The sequence below is a fragment of the Salmo salar genome, chromosome 13, assembly GCF_965601325.2.
Source record: "Salmo salar chromosome 13, fSalSal1, whole genome shotgun sequence".
NCBI classification, from domain to species: Eukaryota; Metazoa; Chordata; class Actinopteri; order Salmoniformes; family Salmonidae; genus Salmo; species Salmo salar.
Genome location: NC_138303.1, coordinates 18,411,129 through 18,430,698, shown reverse-complemented (window position 1 = coordinate 18,430,698; position 19,570 = coordinate 18,411,129). Strand labels below are relative to the sequence as shown.

General features: G+C 52.5%; 1 protein-coding gene across 1 annotated transcript in view; it reads left to right on the top strand.

The window, feature by feature from the left end:
• Window positions 1-19,290, top strand: part of LOC106566529 (voltage-dependent calcium channel subunit alpha-2/delta-3) — a 332,855-nt gene extending 313,565 nt beyond the window's left edge. The window contains 3 exon segments of the mRNA XM_082959689.1: window positions 8,893-9,005; window positions 10,151-10,233; window positions 10,539-19,290. Coding sequence (XP_082815815.1) covers window positions 8,893-9,005; window positions 10,151-10,233; window positions 10,539-10,631 — 289 coding nt within the window. The 3' untranslated portion in view covers window positions 10,632-19,290.
• Window positions 19,291-19,570: the final 280 nt, after the last annotated feature.

The window sequence follows — 19,570 nt, the reverse complement described above, 5'->3', positions numbered from 1 at the left end:
GTCCTGCTACTGGTAAAGTTCGTGATGCCTTTGACCTTAACAAGGGTCCAAGGACCAGTGAAACAGCCCCATAACATCAAAGATACACCACCATATTTACAGTTGTTATGGGATTATTTTCTGCTCATGCGTTCACATTTCGACGACCAAACCCACCACTTGTGCGTGGCCAAAGAACTCTAATTTCATGTAATCCAACAAAGGTAAACGCATCGGCACTTGGATTGGAACCAGTGCTTTGGTCAGATTACATCAAAATAGAGCTCTTGGATACACTGGGCTGAGTTAGAATAGGTTAGGCTGGGCTGGATTAGACTGGGCTGAGTTGGACTGGGCTTGGTTAGACTGTGCTGAGTTAGGTTAGCATGGACAGAGCTTGAATAGACAGTGCTGAGTTAGGTTATGATGGACTGGGCTTGAATAGACAGTGCTGAGTTAGGTTAGGATGGACTGGGCTTGAATAGACAGTGCTGAGTTAGGTTAGGATGGACTGGGCTTGAATAGACAGTGCTGAGTTAGGTTAGGATGGACTGGGCTTGAATAGACAGTGCTGAGTTAGGTTAGCATGGACAGGGCTTGAATAGACAGTGCTGAGTTAGGTTAGGATGGACTGGGCTTGAATAGACAGTGCTGAGTTAGGTTAGGATGGACAGAGCTTGAATAGACTGTGCTGAGTTAGGTTAGGATGGACAGGGCTTGAATAGACAGTGCTGAGTTAGGTTAGGATGGACAGAGCTTGAATAGACAGTGCTGAGTTAGGTTAGGATGGACTGGGCTTGAATAGACAGTGCTGAGTTAGGTTAGGATGGACTGGGCTTGAATAGACTGTGCTGAGTTAGGTTAGGATGGACTGGGCTTGAATAGACAGTGCTGAGTTAGGTTAGGATGGACAGGGCTTGAATAGACTGTGCTGAGTTAGGTTAGGATGGACAGGGCTTGAATAGACAGTGCTGAGTTAGGTTAGGATGGACTGGGCTTGAATAGACAGTGCTGAGTTAGGTTAGGATGGACAGGGCTTGAATAGACAGTGCTGAGTTAGGTTAGGATGGACAGGGCTTGAATAGACAGTGCTGAGTTAGGTTAGGATTGACAGGGCTTGAATAGACAGTGCTGAGTTAGGTTAGGATGGACTGGGCTTGAATAGACAGTGCTGAGTTAGGTTAGGATGGACAGAGCTTGAATAGACTGTGCTGAGTTAGGTTAGGATGGACAGGGCTTGAATAGACAGTGCTGAGTTAGGTTAGGATGGACAGAGCTTGAATAGACAGTGCTGAGTTAGGTTAGGATGGACTGGGCTTGAATAGACAGTGCTGAGTTAGGTTAGGATGGACTGGGCTTGAATAGACTGTGCTGAGTTAGGTTAGGATGGACTGGGCTTGAATAGACAGTGCTGAGTTAGGTTAGGATGGACAGGGCTTGAATAGACTGTGCTGAGTTAGGTTAGGATGGACAGGGCTTGAATAGACAGTGCTGAGTTAGGTTAGGATGGACTGGTCTTGAATAGACAGTGCTGAGTTAGGTTAGGATGGACAGGGCTTGAATAGACAGTGCTGAGTTAGGTTAGGATGGACAGGGCTTGAGTAGACTGTGCTGAGTTAGGTTAGGATGGACAGGGCTTGAATAGACAGTGCTGAGTTAGGTTAGGATGGACAGGGCTTGAATAGACAGTGCTGAGTTAGGTTAGGATGGACAGGGCTTGAATAGACAGTGCTGAGTTAGGTTAGGATGGACAGGGCTTGAATACACTGTGCTGAGAGGTTAGGATGGACAGGGCTTGAATAGACAGTCCTGAGTTAGGTTAGGATGGACAGTGCTTGAATAGACAGTGCTGAGTTAGGTTAGGATGGACAGGGCTTGAATAGACAGTGCTGAGTTAGGTTAGGATGGACAGGGCTTGAATACACTGTGCTGAGAGGTTAGGATGGACTGGGCTTGAATAGACAGTGCTGAGTTAGGTTAGGATGGACAGGGCTTGAATAGACAGTGCTGAGTTAGGTTAGGATGGACAGGGCTTGAATAGACAGTGCTGAGTTAGGTTAGGATGGACTGGGCTTGAATAGACAGTGCTGAGTTAGGTTAGGATGGACAGGGCTTGAATAGACTGTGCTGAGTTAGGTTAGGATGGACTGGTCTTGAATAGACAGTGCTGAGTTAGGTTAGGATGGACAGGGCTTGAATAGACAGTGCTGAGTTAGGTTAGGATGGACAGGGCTTGAATAGACAGTGCTGAGTTAGGTTAGGATGGACAGGGCTTGAATAGACTGTGCTGAGTTAGGTTAGGATGGACAGGGCTTGAATAGACAGTGCTGAGTTAGGTTAGGATGGACAGGGCTTGAATAGACAGTGCTGAGTTAGGTTAGGATGGACAGAGCTTGAATAGACTGTGCTGAGTTAGGTTAGGATGGACAGGGCTTGAATAGACAGTGCTGAGTTAGGTTAGGATGGACAGAGCTTGAATAGACAGTGCTGAGTTAGGTTAGGATGGACTGGGCTTGAATAGACAGTGCTGAGTTAGGTTAGGATGGACTGGGCTTGAATAGACTGTGCTGAGTTAGGTTAGGATGGACTGGGCTTGAATAGACAGTGCTGAGTTAGGTTAGGATGGACAGGGCTTGAATAGACTGTGCTGAGTTAGGTTAGGATGGACAGGGCTTGAATAGACAGTGCTGAGTTAGGTTAGGATGGACTGGGCTTGAATAGACAGTGCTGAGTTAGGTTAGGATGGACAGGGCTTGAATAGACAGTGCTGAGTTAGGTTAGGATGGACAGGGCTTGAATAGACAGTGCTGAGTTAGGTTAGGATTGACAGGGCTTGAATAGACAGTGCTGAGTTAGGTTAGGATGGACTGGGCTTGAATAGACAGTGCTGAGTTAGGTTAGGATGGACAGAGCTTGAATAGACTGTGCTGAGTTAGGTTAGGATGGACAGGGCTTGAATAGACAGTGCTGAGTTAGGTTAGGATGGACAGAGCTTGAATAGACAGTGCTGAGTTAGGTTAGGATGGACTGGGCTTGAATAGACAGTGCTGAGTTAGGTTAGGATGGACTGGGCTTGAATAGACTGTGCTGAGTTAGGTTAGGATGGACTGGGCTTGAATAGACAGTGCTGAGTTAGGTTAGGATGGACAGGGCTTGAATAGACTGTGCTGAGTTAGGTTAGGATGGACAGGGCTTGAATAGACAGTGCTGAGTTAGGTTAGGATGGACTGGTCTTGAATAGACAGTGCTGAGTTAGGTTAGGATGGACAGGGCTTGAATAGACAGTGCTGAGTTAGGTTAGGATGGACAGGGCTTGAGTAGACTGTGCTGAGTTAGGTTAGGATGGACAGGGCTTGAATAGACAGTGCTGAGTTAGGTTAGGATGGACAGGGCTTGAATAGACAGTGCTGAGTTAGGTTAGGATGGACAGGGCTTGAATAGACAGTGCTGAGTTAGGTTAGGATGGACAGGGCTTGAATACACTGTGCTGAGAGGTTAGGATGGACAGGGCTTGAATAGACAGTCCTGAGTTAGGTTAGGATGGACAGTGCTTGAATAGACAGTGCTGAGTTAGGTTAGGATGGACAGGGCTTGAATAGACAGTGCTGAGTTAGGTTAGGATGGACAGGGCTTGAATACACTGTGCTGAGAGGTTAGGATGGACTGGGCTTGAATAGACTGTGCTGAGTCAGGTTAGGATGGACAGTGCTTGAATAGACAGTGCTGAGTTAGGTTAGGATGGACTGGGCTTGAATAGACAGTGCTGAGTTAGGTTAGGATGGACTGGGCTTGAATAGACAGTGCTGAGTTAGGTTAGGATGGACAGGGCTTGAATAGACAGTGCTGAGTTAGGTTAGGATGGACAGGGCTTGAATAGACTGTGCTGAGTTAGGTTAGGATGGACTGGGCTTGAATAGACAGTGCTGAGTTAGGTTAGGATGGACAGAGCTTGAATAGACAGTGCTGAGTTAGGTTAGGATGGACAGGGCTTGAATACACTGTGCTGAGAGGTTAGGATGGACTGGGCTTGAATAGACTGTGCTGAGTCAGGTTAGGATGGACAGGGCTTGAATAGACAGTGCTGAGTTTTGGTTAGGATGGACTGGGCTTGAATAGACAGTGCTGAGTTAGGTTAGGATGGACTGGGCTTGAATAGACAGTGCTGAGTTAGGTTAGGATGGACAGGGCTTGAATAGACAGTGCTGAGTTAGGTTAGGATGGACAGGGCTTGAATAGACAGTGCTGAGTTAGGTTAGGATGGACTGGGCTTGAATAGACAGTGCTGAGTTAGGTTAGGATGGACTGGGCTTGAATAGACAGTGCTGAGTTAGGTTAGGATGGACTGGGCTTGAATAGACAGTGCTGAGTTAGGTTAGGATGGACAGGGCTTGAATAGACAGTGCTGAGTTAGGTTAGGATGGACAGGGCTTGAATAGACAGTGCTGAGTTAGGTTAGGATGGACTGGGCTTGAATAGACAGTGCTGAGTTAGGTTAGGATGGACAGAGCTTGAATAGACAGTGCTGAGTTAGGTTAGGATGGACAGGGCTTGAATACACTGTGTTGAGAGGTTAGGATGGACTGGGCTTGAATAGACTGTGCTGAGTCAGGTTAGGATGGACAGGGCTTGAATAGACAGTGCTGAGTTAGGTTAGGATGGACTGGGCTTGAATAGACAGTGCTGAGTTAGGTTAGGATGGACTGGGCTTGAATAGACAGTGCTGAGTTAGGTTAGGATGGACAGGGCTTGAATAGACAGTGCTGAGTTAGGTTAGGATGGACAGGGCTTGAATAGACAGTGCTGAGTTAGGTTAGGATGGACTGGGCTTGAATAGACAGTGCTGAGTTAGGTTAGGATGGACAGAGCTTGAATAGACTGTGCTGAGTTAGGTTAGGATGGACTGGGCTTGAATAGACAGTGCTGAGTTAGGTTAGGATGGACAGGGCTTGAATAGACAGTGCTGAGTAAGGTTAGGATGGACTGGGCTTGAATAGACAGTGCTGAGTTAGGTTAGGATGGACAGAGCTTGAATAGACAGTGCTGAGTTAGGTTATGATGGACTGGGCTTGAATAGACAGTGCTGAGTTAGGTTAGGATGGACTGGGCTTGAATAGACAGTGCTGAGTTAGGTTAGGATGGACAGGGCTTGAATAGACAGTGCTGAGTAAGGTTAGGATGGACTGGGCTTGAATAGACAGTGCTGAGTTAGGTTAGGATGGACTGGGCTTGAATAGACAGTGCTGAGTTAGGTTAGGATGGACAGGGCTTGAATAGACAGTGCTGAGTTAGGTTAGGATGGACAGGGCTTGAATAGACAGTGCTGAGTTAGGTTAGGATGGACTGGGCTTGAATAGACAGTGCTGAGTTAGGTTAGGATGGACAGAGCTTGAATAGACAGTGCTGAGTTAGGTTAGGATGGACAGGGCTTGAATAGACAGTGCTGAGTTAGGTTAGGATGGACAGGGCTTGAATAGACAGTGCTGAGTTAGGTTAGGATGGACTGGGCTTGAATAGACAGTGCTGAGTTAGGTTAGGATGGACAGAGCTTGAATAGACTGTGCTGAGTTAGGTTAGGATGGACTGGGCTTGAATAGACAGTGCTGAGTTAGGTTAGGATGGACAGGGCTTGAATAGACAGTGCTGAGTAAGGTTAGGATGGACTGGGCTTGAATAGACAGTGCTGAGTTAGGTTAGGATGGACAGAGCTTGAATAGACAGTGCTGAGTTAGGTTATGATGGACTGGGCTTGAATAGACAGTGCTGAGTTAGGTTAGGATGGACTGGGCTTGAATAGACAGTGCTGAGTTAGGTTAGGATGGACAGGGCTTGAATAGACAGTGCTGAGTATGGTTAGGATGGACTGGGCTTGAATAGACAGTGCTGAGTTAGGTTAGGATGGACTGGGCTTGAATAGACAGTGCTGAGTTAGGTTAGGATGGACAGGGCTTGAATAGACAGTGCTGAGTTAGGTTAGGATGGACAGGGCTTGAATAGACAGTGCTGAGTTAGGTTAGGATGGACTGGGCTTGAATAGACAGTGCTGAGTTAGGTTAGGATGGACAGAGCTTGAATAGACTGTGCTGAGTTAGGTTAGGATGGGCAGGGCTTGAATAGACAGTGCTGAGTTAGGTTAGGATGGACAGAGCTTGAATAGACAGTGCTGAGTTAGGTTAGGATGGACTGGGCTTGAATAGACAGTGCTGAGTTAGGTTAGGATGGACTGGGCTTGAATAGACTGTGCTGAGTTAGGTTAGGATGGACTGGGCTTGAATAGACAGTGCTGAGTTAGGTTAGGATGGACAGGGCTTGAATAGACTGTGCTGAGTTAGGTTAGGATGGACAGGGCTTGAATAGACAGTGCTGAGTTAGGTTAGGATGGACAGGGCTTGAATAGACAGTGCTGAGTTAGGTTAGGATGGACAGGGCTTGAATAGACAGTGCTGAGTTAGGTTAGGATGGACAGGGCTTGAATAGACTGTGCTGAGTTAGGTTAGGATGGACAGGGCTTGAATAGACAGTGCTGAGTTAGATTAGGATGGACAGGGCTTGAATAGACAGTGCTGAGTTAGGTTAGGATGAACAGGGCTTGAATAGACAGTGCTGAGTTAGGTTAGGATGGACAGGGCTTGAATACACTGTGCTGAGAGGTTAGGATGGACTGGGCTTGAATAGACTGTGCTGAGAGGTTAGGATGGACTGGGCTTGAATAGACTGTGCTGGACAGGGATTTTTTTTGCAATTGATAAACTTGGGCAGTGTTTTTTTGGGTCACCTAGTCCAAACAGTGTAAACTGTATTTTTTTTATAAATACATTTTCGGGATGGAAAAACGCTTTCAGTGTAAACTTAAACGACTAAAACAAGATGTAAAGTTTGTAGAAAATATAATGGAGCTATATAATATAATCTTTGAGAACTAACAATCACCAAAATAAAATCTAGACAATCAGCGAAAATACCCCAAACAATGAATTTAGCAGTATAGATTTTATTATGTTTGAGCAAAATACATAGAGTTGCAGGATGTTTGCTTTAAAACTGCTCAATTTTACATTAGCTCCATGACATAACATGTACAATCGTAGATAATTTGCTTTAAAACTACAAAAATGTCTCTCAGCTCCATGTAGAAATCTGTAGAATTGCAGGAAATTGGCTTAAAAATTCAAACATTTCTCTGCACAGCTAAGATGGGGGCCTCTAAAACTATTTTTACAATTCAGCCACGCCAACAGGCCGACCGCGCCCCCTGTCACGCCCACCACTTAAGCCCATTTTTTATTTAAAAAAACCCTGGCTGAGCAAGGTTTGGTAGGACTTGGCTTGGATATACTGGGCTGAGTTAGACTGGGCTGAGTTAGGGTAAACTGGGTTGGACTGGGTTAGACTGGGCTGAGTTAGGGTAACTGGGTTGGACTGGGTTAGACTGGGCTGAGTTAGGGTAAACTGGGTTGGACTGGGTTGGTCTGGGCTGAGTTAGGGTAACTGGGTTGGATTGGGTTAGACTGGGCTGAGTTAGGGTAAACTGGGTTGGACTGGGTTAGACTGGGCTGAGTTACGGTAACTGGGTTGGACTGGGTTAGACTGGGCTGAGTTAGGGTATTTGGGTTGGACTGGGTTAGACTGGGCTGAGTTAGGGTAAACTGGGTTGGATTGGGTTAGACTGGGCTGAGTTAGAGTAACTGGGTTGGACTGGGTTAGACTGGGCTGAGTTAGAGTAACTGGGTTGGACTGGGTTAGACTGGGCTGAGTTAGAGTAACTGGGTTGGACTGGGTTAGACTGGGCTGAGTTAGACTAACTGGGTTGGACTGGGTTAGACTGGGCTGAGTTAGAGTAACTGGGTTGGACTGGGTTAGACTGGGCTGAGTTAGAGTAACTGGGTTGGACTGGGTTAGACTGGGCTGAGTTAGAGTAACTGGGTTGGACTGGGTTAGACTGGGGTATGTTAAGCTGGAGAGCCTGTATACTTAGTCAGGCTACTTTCCACTGATGGTTCTTTTGCGGAGATCCTGTATTCGTGCATGCGTGTGTGCAGGCGAGCGTGCGTGCGTGTCTCCTCTCCTTTGAGGAGATCCACTAGTGATAAATGCATTACAGTGAGAGACATAAATCACAGTCGGTGGAAAAGAGAGGGGGTCAGAGAGAAAGACAAAGAGAGAGTGAGAGAGAAAGAAGAGATCATCTTTACGGCCTCTCCTGTTCATAAACCCTATGCTGAGACATAAATCACTAACCAGGAGGCCAGATCAGACAGTGTCTCCTCGGCCAGTTAAACCCAGCCATGGGAAGATCTGGAACTCGAGGAACTGGAGTCTGCTTCCCATTTCTCTCCTTTGGAGTGTTTTATATTCTGCAACACTTCATCGGTGAGGGCCTTGGATGGGCCGTGTGTGTGTGGGGGGGTTAGAATATGTATGTGTGTGTGTGTGTGTGTGTGTGTGTGTGCAGCACACTGAGACAAGGCATATTTTTTGACACATGCCCATTGGAATCTTTTCAAAGTGTCCCCCTGTTACACTGGTACTGTAATTCATATTCATGGTCAATCTGAAGTGTACATCTCGCTCTCTCTCCCCTCCATCACTCTCTCTCTTTCTCCTCCATCTCTCTCTTTCTCCTCCATCTCTCTCTTTCTCCTCCATCTCTCTCTTTCTCCTCCATCTCTCTCTTTCCCCTCTATCTCTCTCTTTCCCCTCCATCTCTCTCTCTCTTTCTCCATCTCTCTCTTTCTCCTCCATCTCTCTCTTTCTCCTCCATCTCTCTCTTTCCCCTCCATCTCTCTCTCGCTCTTTCTCCTCCATCTCTCTCTCTCTTTCTCCTCTCTCGCTCTCTTTCCCCTCCATCTCTCTATTTCTCCTCCATCTCTCTCTCTTTTTCGCCCTTTCCCTTCCTCTGTGTTTTCCTATTGGCAGATCATTTGTGATCCAGCAGATCCCCAGCAGTAATCTCTTCATGGTGGTGGTAGACAACAAGTGTGACTGTTCTGAGGCTGCTCCAATCACCATGGACCCCATCGAGATCATGTATATCCTTATCACAGAGACCGGTGGGAAGGGCTGGACTGGTGGAGTAAAGGGTGAAATAGGGGACAGTGGGGTGTGGATATGTGTAGGGGTGTGGACAGGGGTACAGGGGGAGAGGATGTGGTGTAAGGCATGAGAGCCACAGTACAGAGGTACGGGTAGAATTGATTTCACATCTCTCGAACTCAGGGAGTGAATGTGTTTTTGAGTGTGTGTGTGAGCCAACCGCAAAATGTAGCAAAACCTCCAGGGTTTTCATTAAAGCTTGTCTGACTTCAATATGATCAGTGATCACCTCCCACGGCCCCTTCGGTTGGCTCCACAGCTGCTTATTCAGGGGCTGTCGCACAGTAAAAAGAAAAACAACGCTATTCCCTTCTCATGTATTTTGATACACACAACTTATTTCTCCTTTTTCACCCCATGAATTCCAGTGTCAGCATCATTATGGTCAGTGAGTTATTGTTTTGTATCCTCTGAGAGGAACGATGGGAAAAACAGAGATCGCTTTAATTTGCGGGTGGGTTTGGTGAGAGTTTGTTTGCCCTTTGCTCCGTTAGTTGGATGAAAGAGCTGTGTGTGTGTGTGTGTGTGTGTGTGTGTGTGTGTGTGTGTGTGTGTGTGTGTGTGTGTGTGTGTGCGCGTGCGTGCCTGTGTGTGTGTGTGCCTGTGCGCGTGCATGTTTGGGTATGAGATCTGAGGCTGGAGGGCTGAGGGTTTCAAACAATGCATGGCGCTCTAACAGATGGACTGTTTCACAACGGAGTGTGTGTGTGTGTGTGCGTGTGAGTGAGTGAGTGCGTTCGTGTGTGATGTTTCATAAGGGCCTGGGCCAGTGATGGGGGCCTGATCAATAGCAGACGCTGAGCTACAGTATAGAGAGGCCAGGCAGCAGGCAGCAGGCTGCAGGAAGAACACAGATCCTAGTTACAACCATGGAATTGCAATCAAAAGAAGGGAAATTCCTATCCAAAGCAATATTCACTTTAGCGTTGATCTGTTGTCATATGTTGTCTGGGGTACATTGTTGTAGCAAGTAGGGTGCTTGTGTGAAGTGCTCCTCATATTGTGGCACGCTGCTTTGAATGTGGACCAGTAGTGTGTTCTACTGTGAAGTCTCCCATGAGTTCCTTGACTGCGGCTGCACATAACGAGTCTCTGAAGTGTGAACGACTGAAGTTCCAGAAGGACCGGAGACGACCTGACTCCTGCCACCCCTTCCACCCAGAGGTAACCAAACCCCAACCATACCCCGACCACATCACAACCATAGCCCAACCTAACCTCCTGCCACCCCTTCCACCCAGAGGTAACCAAACCATAACCATTCCCCAACCACACCACAACTACACAATAACTTGACCGTAGCTTCACCATACTGTAACAATGGATTAAACCCTTGCTGGGCCATTAATTAATCTGTCTCTGACTCTCTCTATCACTCTCTCTCTGTCTCTCTTTCTCTCTCTCTCTGTCTGTCTCTTTCTTTCTCTCTCTCTCTCTCTCCATCTCGCTTTCTCTTTCTCTTGCTGCAGGAGAACTCTATGGAGTGTGGAGGAGCTCTCAACCTCTCCCCATCGCTAATGGCAACACTGTTCTGCCTGCTGCTGGCGCTGTTTCCTAGGTGACCAGGGCTGGCCACGCCCCCCAATCCCAGGCTTGGCTGGGATTGGCTCGGCTCGGCATGCAAATGAATCCCTGACTACGCCACAGATACTAAAAAAAATCACAAACCAACCCCTAGCCTTTCCCCTAGCCCTCCCCCTAGCCTTTCCCCTAGCCTTTTCCCTAGCCCTTCCCCTAGCCCTCCCCCTTCCCCTAGCCTTTCCCCTAGCCCTTCCCCTAGCCCTTCCCCTAGCCCTCCCCTGGCCCTAGCCTTTACCCTAGCCTTTACCCTAGCCTTTCCCCTAGCCTTTCCCGTAGCCCTCCCCTAGCCCTTCACCTAGCCTTTCACCTAGCCCTTCCCCTAGACCTTCCCCTAGCCTTTCCCCTAGCCCTTCACCTAGCCCTTCCCCTAGCCCTAGCCTTTCCCCTAGCTCTTCACCTAGCCTTCACCTAGCCTTTCCCCTAGCCCTTCCCCTAGCCTTTCCACTAGCCTTTCCCCTAGCCCTTCCCCTAGCTCTCCCCCTGGCCCTAGCCTTTCCCCTAGCCTTTCCCCCTGCCCTTCCCCTAGCCCTTCCCCTAGCCTTTCCCCCAGCCCTTCCCCAAGCCATTCCCCTAACCTTTTCCCTAGCCCTTCCCCTAGCCCTTCCCCTAGCCTTTTCCCTAGCCCTTCCCCTAGCCCTTCCCCTAGCCTTTCCCCTAGCCCTCCCCCTGGCCATAGCCTTTCACCTAGCATTTCACCTAGCCCTTCCCCTAGCCCTCCCCTAGCCTTAGCCTTTCCCCTAGCCTTTCCCCTAACCTTTTCCCTAGCCCTCCCCTAGCTCTTCACCTAGCCTTTCACCTAGCCCTTCCCCTAGACCTTCCCCTAGCCTTTCCCCTAGCCCTTCACCTAGCCCTTCCCCTAGCCCTAGCCTTTCCCCTAGCTCTTCACCTAGCCTTCACCTAGCCTTTCCCCTAGCCCTCCCCCTAGCCCTTCCCCTAGCCTTTCCCCTTAGCCCTTCCCCTAGCCTTTCCCCTAGCCCTCCCCTAGCCCTAGCCTTTCCCCTAGCCCTTCACCTAGCCCTTCCCCTAGCCCTTCTCCTAGCCCTTTACCTAGCCCTTCACCTAGCCTTTCACCTAGCCTTACCCCTAGCCCTTTCCTTGCCCTCCCCCTAGCCCTTCCCCTAGCCTTTCCCCTAGCCTTTCCCCTAGCCCTTCCCCTAGCTCTCCCCCTGGCCCTAGCCTTTCCCCTAGCCTTCCCCCCAGCCCTTCCCCTAGCCCTTCCCCTAGCCTTTCCCCCAGCCCTTCCCCTAGCCCTTCCCCTAACCTTTTCCCTAGCCCTTCCCCTAGCCCTTCCTCTAGCCTTTCCCCAAGCCCTCCCCCAGGCCCTAGCCTTTCCCCTAGCCCTTCCCCTAGCATTTCCCCAAGCCCTCCCCCAGGCCCTAGCCTTTCCCCTAGCCCTTCACCTAGCCCTTCCCCTAGCCCTCCCCTAGCCTTAGCCTTTCCCCTAGCCTTTCCCCTAGCCTTTCACCTAGCCGTTCCCCTTGCCCTTCCCCTAGCCCTCCCCTAGCCCTCCCCTAGCCTTTCCCCTAGCCCTCCCCTAGCCTTTCCCCTAGCCATCCCCTAGCCTTTCCCCAAGCCCTTCCCCTAGTCTTTCCTCTAGCCCTAGCCTTTCCCCTAGCCTTTCCCCTAGCCCTTCCCCTAGCCCCCCTTCCCCTAGCCTTTCCCCTAGCCTTCCCTTAGCCTTTCCCCTAACCCTAGCCTTTCCCCTAACCTAGTCTTTCCCCTAGCCCTTCCCCTAGCCATCCCCCTAGCCCTTCCCCTAGCCTTTCCCCTTAGCCCTTCCCCTAGCCTTTCCCCTAGCCCTCCCCTAGCCCTACCCTTTCCCCTAGCCCTTCACCTAGCCCTTCGCCTAGCCCTTTACCTAGCCCTTTACCTTGCCCGTCACCTAGCCTTTCACCCAGCCTTTCCCCTAGCCCTTCCCTTGCCCTCCCCCTAGACCTTCCCCTAGCCTTTCCCCTAGCCCTTCCCCTAGCCCTCCCCTAGCCTTTCCGCTAGCCCTTCCCTTGCCCTCCCCCTAGCCCTTCCCCTAGCCTTTCCCCTAGCCCTTCCCCTAGCCCTCCCCTAGCCTTTCCCCTAGCCCTCCCCCTGGCCCTAGCCTTTCCCCTAACCTTTCCCCTAGCCCTTCCCCTAGCCCTTCGTCTAGCCTTTCCCCTAGCCTTTCCCCCAGCCCTCCCCCTGGCCCTAGCCTTTCCCCTAACCTTTCCCCTAGCCGTTCCCCTAGCCCTTCCACTAGCCCTTCCCCTGGCCCTAACCTTTCCCCTAGCCTTTCTCCTAGCCTTTCCCATAGCCCTTCCCCTAGCCCTTCACCTAGCCCTTAACCTAGCCCTTCCCCTAGCCCTTCCCCTAGCCCTCCCCCTAGCCTTTCCCCTAGCCCTTCACCTAGCCTTCACCTAGCCTTTCCCCTAGCCCTTCCCCTAGACTTTCCCCTAGCCCTCCCCAGCCATAGCCTTTCCCCTAGCCCTTCCCCTAGCCTTTCCCCTAGCCTTTCCCCTAGCCCTTCCCTAGCCCTCCCCCTAGCCTTTCCCCTAGCCCCCTCCTAGCCCTTCCCCTAGCCCTTCCCCTAGCCTTACCCCTTGCCTTTTCCCTAGCCCTTCCCCTAGCCCTCCCCCTCGCCCTAGCCTTTCCCGTAACCTTTCCCCTAGCCTTCCCCTAGCCCTTCCCCTAGCCCTCCCCTGGCCCTAGCCTTTCCCCTAGCCTTTCCCCTAGCCTTTCCCCTAGCCCTCCCCTAGCCCTTCACCTAGCCCTTCCCCTAGCCCTTCCCCTAGACTTCCCCCTAGCCCTTCACCTAGCCCTTCCCCTAGCCCTCCCCCTAGCCCTCCCCCTAGCCCTTCCCCTAGCTCTTCACCTAGCCTTTCCCCTAGCCCTTCCCCTAGTCCTTCCCCTAGCCTTTCCCCTAGCCCTCCCTAGCCCTAGCCTTTCCCCTAGCCCTTCCCCTAGCCTTTCCCCTAGCCCTTCCCCTAGCCCTTCCCCTAGTCCTTCCCCTAGCCTTTCCCCTAGCCCTCCCTAGCCCTAGCCTTTCCCCTAGCCCCTCCCCTAGCCTTTCCCCTAGCCCTCCCCCTGGCCCTAGCCTTTCCCCTAACCTTTCCCCTAGCCCTTCCCCTAGCCCTTCGTCTAGCCTTTCCCCTAGCCTTTCCCCCAGCCCTCCCCCTGGCCCTAGCCTTTCCCCTAACCTTTCCCCTAGCCGTTCCCCTAGCCCTTCCACTAGCCCTTCCCCTGGCCCTAACCTTTCCCCTAGCCTTTCTCCTAGCCTTTCCCATAGCCCTTCCCCTAGCCCTTCACCTAGCCCTTAACCTAGCCCTTCCCCTAGCCCTTCCCCTAGCCCTCCCCCTAGCCTTTCCCCTAGCCCTTCACCTAGCCTTCACCTAGCCTTTCCCCTAGCCCTTCCCCTAGACTTTCCCCTAGCCCTCCCCAGCCATAGCCTTTCCCCTAGCCCTTCCCCTAGCCTTTCCCCTAGCCTTTCCCCTAGCCCTTCCCTAGCCCTCCCCCTAGCCTTTCCCCTAGCCCCCTCCTAGCCCTTCCCCTAGCCCTTCCCCTAGCCTTACCCCTTGCCTTTTCCCTAGCCCTTCCCCTAGCCCTCCCCCTCGCCCTAGCCTTTCCCGTAACCTTTCCCCTAGCCTTCCCCTAGCCCTTCCCCTAGCCCTCCCCTGGCCCTAGCCTTTCCCCTAGCCTTTCCCCTAGCCTTTCCCCTAGCCCTCCCCTAGCCCTTCACCTAGCCCTTCCCCTAGCCCTTCCCCTAGACTTCCCCCTAGCCCTTCACCTAGCCCTTCCCCTAGCCCTCCCCCTAGCCCTCCCCCTAGCCCTTCCCCTAGCTCTTCACCTAGCCTTTCCCCTAGCCCTTCCCCTAGTCCTTCCCCTAGCCTTTCCCCTAGCCCTCCCTAGCCCTAGCCTTTCCCCTAGCCCTTCCCCTAGCCTTTCCCCTAGCCCTTCCCCTAGCCCTTCCCCTAGTCCTCCCCCTAGCCCTTCCCCTACCTAGCCTTTCCCCTAGCCTTGCCCATAGCCTTTCCCCTAGCCCTTCCCCTAGCCTTTCCCTTAGCCTTTCCCCTAGCCCTTCCCCTAGCCCTTCCCCTAGTCCTCCCCCTAGCCCTTCCCCTAGCCCTAGCCTTTCCCCTAGCCTTTCCCCTAGCCTTTCCCCTAGCCCTTCCCTTAGCTCTCCCCCTGGCCCTAGCCTTTCCCCTAGCCCTTCCCCCTGCCCTTCCCCTAGCCTTTCCCCCAGCCCTTCCCCTAGCCATTCCCCTAACCTTTTCCCTAGCCCTTCCCCTAGCTCTTCCCCCCTGCCTTTTCCCTAGCCCTTCCCCTAGCCCTTCCCTTAGCCTTTCCCCTAGCCCTCCCCCTGGCCATAGCCTTTCACCTAGTCCTTCACCTAGCCCTTCCCCTAGCCCTCCCCTAGCCTTAGCCTTTCCCCTAGCCTTTCCCCTAGCCTTTCACCTAGCCGTTCTCCTTGCCCTTCCCCTAGCCTTCCCCTAGCCTTTCCCCTAGCCCTCCCCTAGCCTGTTCCCTAGCCCTCCCCTAGCCCTAGCCTTTCCCCTAGCCTTTCACCTAGCCTTTCCCCTAGCCCTTCCCCTAGCCCTCCCCCTAGCCCTTCCCCTAGCCTTTCCCCTAGCCTTCCCTTAGCCTTTCCCCTAGCCCTAGCCTTTCCCCTAGCCTTTCCCCTAGCCCTCCCCTAGCCCTCCCCTAGCCCTAGTCTTTCCCCTAGCCCTTCCCCTAGCCCTCCCCCTAGCCCTTCCCCTAGCCTTTCCCCTTAGCCCTTCCCCTAGCCTTTCCCCTAGCCCTCCCCTAGCCCTAGCCTTTCCCCTAGCCCTTCACCTAGCCCTTCCCCTAGCCCTTCCCCTAGCCCTTTACCTAGCCCTTCACCTAGCCTTTCACCTAGCCTTACCCCTAGCCCTTTCCTTGCCCTCCCCCTAGCCCTTCCCCTAGCCTTTCCCCTAGCCTTTCCCCTAGCCCTTCCCCTAGCTCTCCCCCTGGCCCTAGCCTTTCCCCTAGCCTTCCCCCCAGCCCTTCCCCTAGCCCTTCCCCTAGCCTTTCCCCCAGCCCTTCCCCTAGCCCTTCCCCTAACCTTTTCCCTAGCCCTTCCCCTAGCCCTTCCTCTAGCCTTTCCCCAAGCCCTCCCCCAGGCCCTAGCCTTTCCCCTAGCCCTTCCCCTAGCATTTCCCCAAGCCCTCCCCCAGGCCCTAGCCTTTCCCCTAGCCCTTCACCTAGCCCTTCCCCTAGCCCTCCCCTAGCCTTAGCCTTTCCCCTAGCCTTTCCCCTAGCCTTTCACCTAGCCGTTCCCCTTGCCCTTCCCCTAGCCCTCCCCTAGCCCTCCCCTAGCCTTTCCCCTAGCCCTCCCCTAGCCTTTCCCCTAGCCATCCCCTAGCCTTTCCCCAAGCCCTTCCCCTAGTCTTTCCTCTAGCCCTAGCCTTTCCCCTAGCCTTTCCCCTAGCCCTTCCCCTAGCCCCCCTTCCCCTAGCCTTTCCCCTAGCCTTCCCTTAGCCTTTCCCCTAGCCCTAGCCTTTCCCCTAAGCTAGTCTTTCCCCTAGCCCTTCCCCTAGCCATCCCCCTAGCCCTTCCCCTAGCCTTTCCCCTTAGCCCTTCCCCTAGCCTTTCCCCTAGCCCTCCCCTAGCCCTACCCTTTCCCCTAGCCCTTCACCTAGCCCTTCGCCTAGCCCTTTACCTAGCCCTTTACCTTGCCCTTCACCTAGCCTTTCACCCAGCCTTTCCCCTAGCCCTTCCCTTGCCCTCCCCCTAGACCTTCCCCTAGCCTTTCCCCTAGCCCTTCCCCTAGCCCTCCCCTAGCCTTTCCGCTAGCCCTTCCCTTGCCCTCCCCCTAGCCCTTCCCCTAGCCTTTCCCCTAGCCCTTCCCCTAGCCCTCCCCTAGCCTTTCCCCTAGCCCTCCCCCTGGCCCTAGCCTTTCCCCTAACCTTTCCCCTAGCCCTTCCCCTAGCCCTTCGTCTAGCCTTTCCCCTAGCCTTTCCCCCAGCCCTCCCCCTGGCCCTAGCCTTTCCCCTAACCTTTCCCCTAGCCGTTCCCCTAGCCCTTCCACTAGCCCTTCCCCTGGCCCTAACCTTTCCCCTAGCCTTTCTCCTAGCCTTTCCCATAGCCCTTCCCCTAGCCCTTCACCTAGCCCTTAACCTAGCCCTTCCCCTAGCCCTTCCCCTAGCCCTCCCCCTAGCCTTTCCCCTAGCCCTTCACCTAGCCTTCACCTAGCCTTTCCCCTAGCCCTTCCCCTAGACTTTCCCCTAGCCCTCCCCAGCCATAGCCTTTCCCCTAGCCCTTCCCCTAGCCTTTCCCCTAGCCTTTCCCCTAGCCCTTCCCTAGCCCTCCCCCTAGCCTTTCCCCTAGCCCCCTCCTAGCCCTTCCCCTAGCCCTTCCCCTAGCCTTACCCCTTGCCTTTTCCCTAGCCCTTCCCCTAGCCCTCCCCCTCGCCCTAGCCTTTCCCGTAACCTTTCCCCTAGCCTTCCCCTAGCCCTTCCCTTAGCCCTCCCCTGGCCCTAGCCTTTCCCCTAGCCTTTCCCCTAGCCTTTCCCCTAGCCCTCCCCTAGCCCTTCACCTAGCCCTTCCCCTAGCCCTTCCCCTAGACTTCCCCCTAGCCCTTCACCTAGCCCTTCCCCTAGCCCTCCCCCTAGCCCTCCCCCTAGCCCTTCCCCTAGCTCTTCACCTAGCCTTTCCCCTAGCCCTTCCCCTAGTCCTTCCCCTAGCCTTTCCCCTAGCCCTCCCTAGCCCTAGCCTTTCCCCTAGCCTTTCCCCTAGCCCTTCCCCTAGCCCTTCCCCTAGTCCTCCCCCTAGCCCTTCCCCTACCTAGCCTTTCCCCTAGCCTTGCCCATAGCCTTTCCCCTAGCCCTTCCCCTAGCCTTTCCCTTAGCCTTTCCCCTAGCCCTTCCCCTAGCCCTTCCCCTAGTCCTCCCTCTAGCCCTTCCCCTACCTAGCCTTTCCCCTAGCCTTTCCCATAGCCTTTCCCCTAGCCCTTCCTCTAGCCTTTCCCCTAGCCCTTCCCCTAGTCCTCCCCCTAGCCCTTCCCCTACCTAGCCTTTCCCTTAGCCTTTCCCATAGCCTTTCCCCTAGCCCTCCCCTAGCCCTAGCCTTTCCCCTAGCCTTTCCCCTAGCCCTCCCCTAGCCCTAGCCTTTCCCCTAGCCCTTCCCCTAGCCCTTCTCCTAGCCCTTCCCCTAGCCTTTCCCCCTAGCCCTTCCCCTAGCCTTTCCCCTAGCCCTCCCCTAGCCCTAGCCTTTCCCCTAGCCCTCCCCTATCCCTAGCCTTTCCCCCTAGCCCTTCCCCTAGCCCTCGCCCTAGCCCTCCCCCTAGCCTTTCCCCTAGCCTTTCCCCTAGATTTTCCCCTAGCCCTTCCCCTAGCCCTTCCACTAGCCCACCCCTAGCCTTTCCCCTAGCCTTACCCCTCGCCCTTCCCCTAGCCCTAGCCTTTCCCCTAGCCTTTCCCCTAGCCCTTCCCCTAGCCCTCCCCCTAGCCTTTCCCCTAGCCCTTCCCCTAGCCCTCCCCCTAGCCTTTCCCCTAGCCCAGGGTTGTCAAACGTATTCCATGTAGGACTGACTGTCTTCTGGTTTTTGTTAATTCTGTTCTATTAGTGTCCAATTAAGAACCAGACAACCAGGGAGTTCCTAACTAATCAGTGACCTTAATTAAGTACATCAGTCTCAGACACTCGGCTGTAGATGGAATGACTTTGACACCTGTGCCCTAGCCTGTGCTGTAGTCCCTAGCCTTATACTGTATCCCCTAGAAATGTCCCCTTATGTAGCCCATAGCCAATTCCCTTAGCCCCTACCTCCCTATGCACTAGTACATACCGCCCTGGGCACTTACCCCCTGGACACTTACCCCCTGGGCATGTTTTGTGGATCTGAACAGAATGGACAGGTATAAGGAATACACTTGGAAAAGGATTAATCATTTACTAGAAATGTATTTAGCTACAACAAAAATTTACTCTGGAGACAAGCAAAAGAAAACATTTTAAAATGTGTTAGTTCATTTAACCTTTCAGATCTACACCTGCACCTAGGGATTAGGGCGTAGGGGCAAGGGGAAGTACATTGGGGTTTAGGGGCTAAGGTTTGGTTTTGGATTGGGCCCAGGAGTCACCTGAGCAGAGACACAGCCCAGAAGACATACAGAGAGACAGGGAGACAGAAAGAGAGAGAGAGAGAGAGAGAGAGAGAGAGAGAGAGGGAGACAGAGAGAGGGAGACAGAGAGAGAGATAGAGAGAAGGAAAGGAGGGCAAAGGAGAAAAATACGTAGAAAAAGCAATGGTAAGAGAATAATGGATTTTGTTGAATGCAATCATCCTCCGTAAAATATGATAGAGACTCACACCTTCCGATTGAGACATCAGCCTTCTCATGAACAGTCATGAAGATCAAATCATACTAATTATAATATTGATATCAGTGGCTGGAGTAATAATGTTTGTTAAATATGAGTTTTTCCAACTCAAAAACTACAATGATGAGAAAAAAAGATAGATATCTTCTATATATATATATATATATAAAACATGAAGTTGTATTTATGATTTGCAAGTGGTACCCATAAACTGTGACAATGAGACTTTGAGTCCTCTGATATGAGTGGTTGTAACATTTGAGCTTTGCCTTATTGAACGATATTGGTCCTGTTTGTGTACTTTTGAAATAAAAAAGATCTTTAAAGTCACTTAGTTTTGGGTAGTTGGTTTTATTGTAGTTGTCAGTGGTGAGTGATTGACGGCTGCACTGTGCTGAGCTGAGAACGGAGACTCGGCTGGTCACTCCTCTGTGTGACTCCAGACTAAAGGCCATGCTAACAGCCAGGCCAGCCTTCACAGACAGCAGCCATGTTGTTCTTCCCATGACTACTAATGGAGGACATCATCATCTGTTTTAATCCTCCTTTGTTATGTTCAATGATGGATCCAATTGTTTGGTGGTTCTCTCTCTGTGTGTGTGTGTGTGTG